The sequence below is a fragment of the Ptychodera flava genome, chromosome 17, assembly GCF_041260155.1.
Source record: "Ptychodera flava strain L36383 chromosome 17, AS_Pfla_20210202, whole genome shotgun sequence".
NCBI classification, from domain to species: Eukaryota; Metazoa; Hemichordata; class Enteropneusta; family Ptychoderidae; genus Ptychodera; species Ptychodera flava.
In genome coordinates, this window is record NC_091944.1 from 27,002,406 (window position 1) to 27,012,086 (window position 9,681).

At 42.2% G+C, this 9,681-nt stretch overlaps 1 protein-coding gene across 1 annotated transcript; it reads left to right on the forward strand.

Annotated features, from left to right (window-relative positions):
* The first annotated feature begins 729 nt into the window (after window positions 1–729).
* LOC139115918 (potassium channel subfamily K member 15-like) lies at window positions 730–6,222 on the forward strand. The gene is made up of 2 exons (XM_070678344.1): window positions 730–1,165; window positions 2,242–6,222. Exons 1-2 carry the CDS (start codon window positions 871–873, stop codon window positions 3,072–3,074), a joined length of 1,128 nt encoding a protein of 375 aa, XP_070534445.1. The 5' UTR covers window positions 730–870; the 3' UTR covers window positions 3,075–6,222.
* The last annotated feature ends 3,459 nt before the right edge of the window (window positions 6,223–9,681 follow it).

Here is a 9,681-nt window from a genome sequence, read left to right on the forward strand (position 1 = left end):
TTTTTAAACGCTGAAAAAGAAAAAAACGACCCCTTTCTTCAACCTGGTTTTCTTGCCCGCGTCCTTTTGCCCTAAAGTTAGACAAAGCTATCGGCCGGCAGAGGAATGCAATTAAAGAGATAAACCGTAGGTTTTAAATCCTGTATGTAGCCTAGCTGTGACTTCAGAGCAAGATATTTTACTGAGTTCATTGACCACATCAAGGATGAGCTTGAGAGCTAGTATCGAAATAGCCACCAACGACCCCAGCTGTCACTTCTACCCGGCCGAAGAAGAACCCGGCATATTCTTGCCTGGGTTTTGTTTTTATTCACTCGGTGGCACACACAGCTGGTCTCTATCTCAAGGGCGAAGTCGGCATGATACTTAAACAGCAGACTTAAAGTCAAACTGCATGAGCATGCACGCGTCAGTGTTGATGACACTCCCGTTTTGTCTTCATCATCATCTGCCACTGTCATAACGAATAATTACCGAATCCCAGCCTTCGCTACTCAAAGATCTGTGACAGTGGTAGTAGACCTACAGCTAGCTCGTTCGTTTGTTAAGCTCTATGAAAAAATAGAGCAACGTTTACCGCTGTCATATTTGAGAAATGTGAAACATGAATACAAACTGAAACGAAGTCATCAATCTGCTAGCCTTACAGCACAGATGGTGAGAAGCCTGTTTTACGCCAGCTGGTGGCCGTTGCGGCCATCGACAAAATTTGCATATTCATTAACTGCGCAGTACTTGCCCACTTTCATCGGTGTTGCGCATCGGCTGCCGAAGTAGTGAAAGCCAGTGTATGTCTGTGCGGAGACCGACATGAGCGAGCAGCCGCCAACAGTATGGCTTTGAATTTGGGACTGAAATTATCCTCTTGACATGGACACGATGATGAAAAAACAGAACGTCCGGACCCTCTCGCTGATTGTCTGTGAATTCACGTACTTACTGATCGGTGCGGCGGTCTTCGACGCTCTAGAATCGGACTTCGAGGAAAGTGATAAGGAGCAATATCTCGAAAAAGAGCTCTTCTATAAAAGAGAGTACAACATATCCGACGAAGTCTACAGAGATATGGAAAAGACTATTATTCGTCTTGTGCCGCACAAAGCAGGAGTACAGTGGAAATTTGCCGGTTCTTTTTACTTCGCCACTACGATCATCACAACAATAGGTAATTAATGTTCATAGTGTCCTTTTTGAATGTGTTATTGACATGGGTAGAACTGTGCTGTACACCCGAACATGGTCGCAGGATCAGTGAATGTGTCGGTGTGTGACTGACTGGGTGCGCTCGAGTGAATAGTCGCAGCCATTCTCGCCCACTGTGAAAGCCTATGTAGTATGCCTACCCGTAGAAGTGCTCTCTGACGCGGTGTTGAATATTTCTACGCATAAACTGACATTTCGGAGAGCCTGTGTTAAACATCGAGAACAGTGGCGATTTCATTCTAACGCGAACGGGTTCTACGCTCATTTCAACCGCAGTACTTAAGGGGGCTTTCGATCAAACGGTGGCACCGTTGTTTGCCACCGTGACCCTAGCGTTCGTGTCTTTCATTCCGTGCCCCTATAAAACCGAGTGAAAATGGCGTAATAGCGTAGCTCCTTTGTCAGCGCACCAGCGTATATCGCAATCCGTTCTGCGTCTCTCCATCCGTTTCCGAATGGAACAGTTTTCAGCTTGTTTTTATATACTTTTGCTTCACATCACTCCAACCGCACTATCAGGGGCAGCGGAGCTATAAACTGGCCTTGGGTGACATTGTATCGCTATCCAGAGAGCAACATAACCGTCTTTTATTTATTTCATCGTGGCCGAGTGGTGTTTTCATAGAGCTGAGTACACGCTTTGTGTGGACAAGAGATAAAAAATACCATGCCACCGTGGCGAGCACGGGACATTGGTAGGACCGGGTAAGGACGGTCCGCGTTGTCAAACTCATTTGAGCACTCGAGGGTTGGCGGGCAAACCATACACCAGTTATGAAATTGTATTATTTTTAGCTCATTTTTTTGTAATGCTGTGTTGGAACAGATGTTTTGAATGTATGATTGTTTGTGTGTGTACGTGCGGCTGGAGATCGTCACCGAATTTTGAGCGAAACGTACAGAGTATTTTACAGGCACGTGCTTTGTATTTTTAATAACAGCGTTCCTACCTGCAGCATGACTTCATAATTTTTGTCTATTAATAATATTATTTCTGTGTCTTTTTCCCCTCCACCCTCCTCTGCCTGACGTTTGAAGGATACGGGCACACGGCGCCGATGACCATCGGAGGGAAAGTGTTTTGTATGGGCTATGCACTGATTGGGATACCCCTGAGTTTGGTGATGTTTCAGAGCATTGGCGAGCGGCTGAACGTGTTCATTGCGTATTGCTTAAAACATATCAAAAAACTTCTTGGATTTCGGAACACGGAGGTCTCGCACACAAACTTGGTCGTCGTCGGAGCCTTCAACGTCAGCGTGATCACCATCACGGGAGCCTTCGCTTTTACCAAGTTCGAAGGCTGGAGTTTCATAGATTCTTATTATTACATATTTATTACCCTGACGACCATAGGTTTTGGCGATTTTGTCGCCTTGCAACAGGATAACGCCCTTCAGGACAGGCCCGAGTATGTGGCGTTCAGCTTGACTTATATTCTTGTGGGCCTAACCGTGGTTGGCGCCTCTCTCAACTTGCTGGTGTTGAGGTTGTTGACGCTCAACACCGAAGACGAACGTCGTGAGCAGCAGGCCCAGAGGGAGGCAGAACTTCAGAGGGTTCGTGATTTCGCCGATTTCCACGGTAATAGCATCGAAGGTCATCACATAGATATAACGGATATTTCAACTCATTATCATAATGCGCATTCGTCGCCTTATCCGCAAATAAAGAGGACGATTTCGTCTGTGTGTCCGTGTTCGTGCATAGGAAGACGGAAAAACTGCTCTTATTCCAAAGCAGGGTCGCCGAAGTACCCAGGGAACTCGCTGCCCCTCCAGCCCATAAATGACATCTACAACGGATTTTCGGACGAGCACAACACATTTTTACAATATCAAGCCCTTAATAGAAAGCGAGCGTCGATATGAGGTGATTTGTTGCCGATTGGAAGGAATAAACATGATACGCTGTCGACGTCGCTTCGGATACCAGCATGTTTTTATTTTCTTTTGTGTACAGTTTGAAAATAGATCTTTCTAATTCTGCAAATTGGACATCGAACTCACGGTACACAGAACCAGGAAAAGAAACCCCATGGTTCATGAATGCATACATATAAGGCATACAATGGAAGTAAGTGGCCTGAGACAACGGCAGAATTTCGGTTCAATGCGCGACCAGAGCTAGAGCGAGCCTTCGGGCAGGGTTGGACCCAGCTCGACCAGTATTACGTATGTACTGTATACGTTTTGTACCGATCGCTCCGCTGTAAGTCCACAGGCTTGGGGTCGACATTTAAGGTATTGTGTGTGCATTTACTTGACATAGCATTGACATCGCACCGAAAGTGACAAAACAATGCAAAAAAATTGATGCTACTGCGTAGCCACTCAGTTGCCATGGAAACCATGTGGCAACAGCCTCACCTCTTAAAAAACTTCATTTTGTTAAACGATTCAAAGTTGGGGTTTTCCCACTCGTACTCAACCAAAAATATCCACAAAAAAATTTAAAAAAATTCACAACGCACCTTTCCTGGTGTGATCACTCAATTAGTCTTCAAGATATTTTATACTTGACATCTACCTTGACCTTGAATATCATTTTTAAAACCCCTTTCTTTAATCCCCCTGCACATGGTTTACCCCCCGGTTTTCAAAGGGGAGGCTGGACGTATGTATAGGGTATGGGAGCTAGGGTTTATTTGGTGAGGTATTTTTCTCAAAATGGGTGACATGCAATACTCCATTAAAATCCACAGATTTCTCGCAGTCGACTGCATTGGTTAGAGTTTAAGTATTGATAGTTAGAGTTGTTGCGGTAGATAGCCAAAGATGCACTCCTATCAGCAGTGGTTAATTCACTTGTAAAATATCAAAGTATAGAATTGTAGTTATTTTGATTTCCCACTCCGTTAGGGAGCAAATCTCTCCCTATGACGTCAGATTGGTTTGTTCACGACCATAGCAAATTCCACTGAATAGTTTTTTTTCCCGACTCGATTGTAAAGTGAGCGATCAGAAAAAAAGAGTCAAATTTGAGGGTACTATGAGCAATATAAGAACACACAAAGACACATTTTGTATGTTTATATGTGGATATCAGTTGGATATGTCGCCAACCTTTTTTTTTGTAAATATCTCTATTAATTTATTACAACGGTAAGATAGATTTGACAACTCAATTTAAACCGTTTTTTGTCTCGCTTAAATTAAATAGGATTAGTCCACTTCTCAAGGCCGTTGCTGCTAACAGTGTAGCGTTAGAAATCAACACAGTTTGAGATCATGTTCCCCCTTTTTAATATAAGTAACCCCACTCACATTATTTCTGTCAACTTACAGGTTCTCAGAAATATTTTTCTTATCTGGCAACACGTTTGAATGATCTTGTTGACATGCAGTACTTGGCTGTATTTTGTGACCGTCGTCACTGTCTCGATGATACTACCGACTGACCTAAAAATAGCCACCGCGAACTGGACCTCCAGAATACTGATATCATGCGGCTTTTGACAGCCATGTTTTTCAGCTCCCAGTCCCGCTTCTGTTACAATACAACATCGAACATTTAATTTCGAAAAGCCACGAACGAGAGATTCTCTTTCTTCTCACCGACGCCAACCACTGTTCACGTTTTGCTGGAGTTTTGCTTATGTTGGTCCATAATTTGGACCCGTTTCTGTGAATATGCGGCTAAACATCCTGTCACCTTCCTAAACTTATGTTAGGTGCTCTGTTGACTACGAATCCCTTCCTCCTTTAAAGTTGGCGGGTCTACCTGTACACTTCTTTAATGGATTAGCCCAGGACTCTCAGCCCCGCGGACTTCCTCTCAATACAGGGGAAATTAAGGGAAAAATAATTGAAAGGGCCGTGCATTATCTACCTGTGCCAATCTATAGGGCCCAATGGCGTTGTGACCCTTTCAATCCGCGCGCCAAAATTATATTGTAGTTTTCCGCGGTCCGTGACATACGGGCAATACAGCCAGGAAAAATTCATAACACAAATCAAATAATATTTTTTAGAATACGCGTATTATCGTTTCTTTGGTCGTCTGTTTCATCTGCCAAGCGTTTGACTAATTCAACTTCGATTTATTGTACTGCGCTGACGACGGAAATGTCACGAGCACTGATGAAACATTCAACAACGTCGCCGCCCGCCAAATCGAAAGGCCAGTTGTCAAATTACATTTGCGCACGAGAAAGAAGGGTAGAACCCGATACAGCTCTGTGACCTTCTGCCCTGAAATCTGACGGTGCAAACCGTGCAGGTCATATTCGAAAAGGAAAAACCCAAACAAAAATGTTTTCCTCTCGCTCATAGCATAAGCAGACCATGTCAGTATAATCACGTTCATATATGCAAGATGTGAATTCCACGGACTCATGACATTGATAAAATTATGACCCGAACACGGAATTTGACCTTGTGAGATACCGAAGGGAAACATGTCTGTGCGTCGCATAGTTCGCCCCGTCGCTGATAATAAAGATGTATCCCATTAGCGTTGAACACTTACGAATTCGGCTACCATTTTAATGAAGTGTTTGATTATACAAGTAGATAGCTCGAACATAATACTGTCTTTGTTGTCATGCATTGCTTTGGCTCATGCCGACAGACAGCACGCACAGTCAATAATGAGGCTCTCTCAGAAACAAAAAGGACCGGAATTTGGATGCATTGTCCGCATTTATACAAGACTTTTTCTATATTCGAAATGAAAACTTGATTTATTTATTTATTTATTGAGTCAGCTTTTTTCAAGGCCATTGTCCTATTTTACAGAAAAATCCACAAGTCTGAGATTTAAGTTGTTTTGATTTTTTTTTAATTTTTGACACGTAACCGCACATTCTCACAGTCAGTCATTATTATGGTTCTAGTAATGCTATTAGGATTCTGAGACAGTTGTAAAAATTTTGATATTTCCAAGTTTTTCATTCCCATGTTAAAAATAAGTCTTAAATGGTGTATAGTGACTTTTTTCATTTTACAATATTGGGAGCGATGGAAAATACTTCTGGCTTCAAGTTTTTGTACGGAATAAAATGGTTAAAAATTCTGAGCATCGGTTATTTCTTTTCTCTGTTTTTTCTTCTCATTATTTGACTACTAGAAAATCGATATCTGGGTTTGATGTCTCATACGTAATCACAGTAACGTGAGCTGATAGTCCTCACTTCTGAAGTGTTGCATTGCATAATGCATGGTCGTAAAGCGGCCAGGAACAAAAAACAGCGTCATGATGTTAAGATATCACGAGAGCGCTATAACGTAGCGAGATAATGCGAGAATTCTTTCACTTGTAGTTGACAGATCTAACATTTTCGAATACATTGGTGTACTCTCTCTAGAAACTGACCTTGAACGCTACTGAAGGAAAGGAAACTAAAAACGAGTCTGGATCTACTGTCATTTGCTAAAAAAAGATTTTGCATTTGTTGAAGCAATTGTCATAAAGGGTACTTAATAGTGATATAATTATTCAAAGCTGAGTCATTTCCAAGTGGTTATATATTCAACGGAGGATAATGGTGCGGGTCGTTGGCATTGGCGCCTACCTTTCAATCTCACAAGAAAGCAGCCCACTCGGAACCGACCACAACTCGCGTGCTCAGCGTCTGTTAGTGGAATTTATACACATTAAATACTTCAGTGTTTACTCTTTAACCGCTTGTGGGATTACTGTGTTCTTCAAATATCATTCGCACTGTTCTCATCTACCTTTCACGCACAATTATTTTGCGCGCGGTTTTTGTGTCGTCTGATCACAACTGACACTGCCTTTTACCATTATTTAGTTTCAAATCCCAGCCAAACAAACACGCAGGAAGTCTCAATTTTCTGTGAAATGTGATCGTGTATTTCATGTTTGACATTTTGAAGTTTCTAGTACAGACTGATTATGAGCTTATGAAGTAGTCGAAATGTTTTACATGCATTGTAATACGTTACCTGTTGCATGTGAAGTTTTTAATACAAAATAAGAAGCCCGATGTTTTAACGGACCGCAACATTCTTTTCGCCAGCTTAATACATCGCAGAATCTTGCCTGTCCGTCGAACTTTTACTAAACGTGTAAGTGTCGCGAAATTGAACATACATTTGTTTGGCATTTGGAACGAGCACTTCCGAATTAAGGATAACGATTGTGTATTATGTTTCAAGGTTATTAGATTTTTCCGCCATGCTCCTCTTGAATTGCGCCAAATTATATCAGGACTTCTCATTGCTGTTTTTCTAAGGATATAGGATCGAACGTTTTGATGGTGGTTCGATGCGTTTTTACAGTCAACACTAACAAGACCAGGCATGCAAGAAGGCGCATCCCCACATCTGGCTGTTCCAGGAAGCCATTTTACCTTCTCGACATGCTGGCCGCCAATTTCCTTCCCGCCGAAATATTTGTGCAAACTATTACAATATTTTGAGCAGGTGACGACATTTCATTTCCTGTCATATTCCCGAAAATCATATACGCCGAAAAAAACAATGTTGATTGAATGAAATTTTCATGAACAATCTGCAGTTTTGACTGAACCGCGAGATTATGTACGTTACGCCCAATTTAGAAAATAATGTAAAAATTCGCGATATTGATAAACGCCGAAGTAGTGCTCGATTTTCACATGTCTCTGCCTTCCGTAAATCCGGCTCATGAGTAAGCAGGTCAGAGTTCAGTTGCTTGTGGCGAACACACCAACGCGTAATGAAACGAAAATATTCACTCCGACAGGGCATCGTTTGTCAGAAGGATTTGTAGTTTGTTTTCCTCCAATTAAATTACGTGTGGGAGTATAAAAATGAAATCTCTCCTATGAAAAAGTCTGTATCAGATAGAGAACTGTGTAATATCTCGACGTTTCTTGGAAAGTGGCTCGGACATATTCTCACAGGTGTCGTAACTTTTACGAAACAAGACAGCGGATGACAGTCTACGTGAAACCTGCGCCCCCGTATCGTGTTTTGCATATCCCAGAAGTCAGCTGCTACGCGCACGCGCACACAGTATCATTCCACACACTCATTCAAACGCCCTCCCGACCCAAAGGCAACATCATGGCAATATTATCGCTCTTTTATTTGAAGTTATTGTTTTGTAAATCATCAAATCTGTCTGCGGTCTTTTACTGCCCCAGGGTCGGTTGCGTTGCAAGCGGTTCCCGCGAACATCACTCAAGGACCTCGGCAGCTTCTACCTTGAACGATGGCCCCTTTATATATGTATATATGTTAGTTCAAATTACGTCCATGGTGATTAAATTCATGAATTCGTTTGCACTATATTATCCTTTGCATTTTCACAGTGAACAATGCATTACTGCTCAATGCATAAATTTCCATTTCTGGCAGTCATCCGAACGGCATCCGAGGCCACTGTTCACCTTTATGTTGCTTACGTTTTCGCGCGCTATGCGAGCTTGTACAATTTAATAAATGTGACAGCCCGTCATGCAGAGGCGGTAGGCTTTTAAATGCTCCAAAACATCAGTCAGATTTTTTTTCCTGTTACGAAAATAGCACCATGATTGAACAAGTGGATAAAACGCCACTTCTTTCACCCTAGTGTGCGATTATCCGCTCTAAAAATAGAACGTTTACATTGTGCTAGAAAAGGCCCAGATCGAACAAATACAATCTCTCGAACAGATATAATTGCGCGTCGTTATCGGCATCAGAAAATCCGTTTTATCGGCCAGTCAGATATACGCAGTGCCTTGGATATTTTACTGCCCACGTGCCTGGCTTTCTGTGATCCCCAGTAAGGGATATTTGTCGATGTGGAAGTGGATTTTTTTAGTGGGACACGGATGTGCCTATTTTAGTAATTTACACCCGACAAAGCAGAAAACATTAATGTTAACCTTTGAATTGCGAGATTACGTCGGGATGGTAAAAGTTCTGTGGCATGTTTTGAGGTTCTGTGCTAGATGGAGGAAATTTATTTGAATCTAAAATGGCTACCGGAAACAACGCGCGGCCGACTCGTGACCAAATTTAAATTTTACGAAACCGCTGACTATATAAGAATTCTATAATGTGGCGATCAACATCGGCCTTGGTCCAAAGCCGTATAAGGGCTTAAAAAGTTTGGCAAACAATTGCTAAAAATAGATTTATTAAATGCCGTCCGATTTTTATGATTTAATGGAAATGTTATGTAAACAACTGCGTTCAGTGTTTACTATAGATGGTTTCTAGGCAGGGTCAGCACATTAAACTCAAGATATTGTGAGATTAGAAAACAAGGTAATGCAGATCGTGTGAGGAATACAATGTCGAGAGCGTCTACTGATACGCCAAAAATTTGGAGGCCGGTCCAATTTCGATTTCACATCAAAAATGTTCGATTTAAATAAAAGGCGCGGGCGGGTGATTGGGCGATCGACTGTTTGGCCGACTGGCGCGTATGTGATTTACAGAAAATTGCTCGAATCTGCGCAGGTCTATTTTGCGACACTCTGGAGACAATGCTGTAATTGGCGAGAAAATTGTGAAAATCCATACGGGGAAATATGTATGC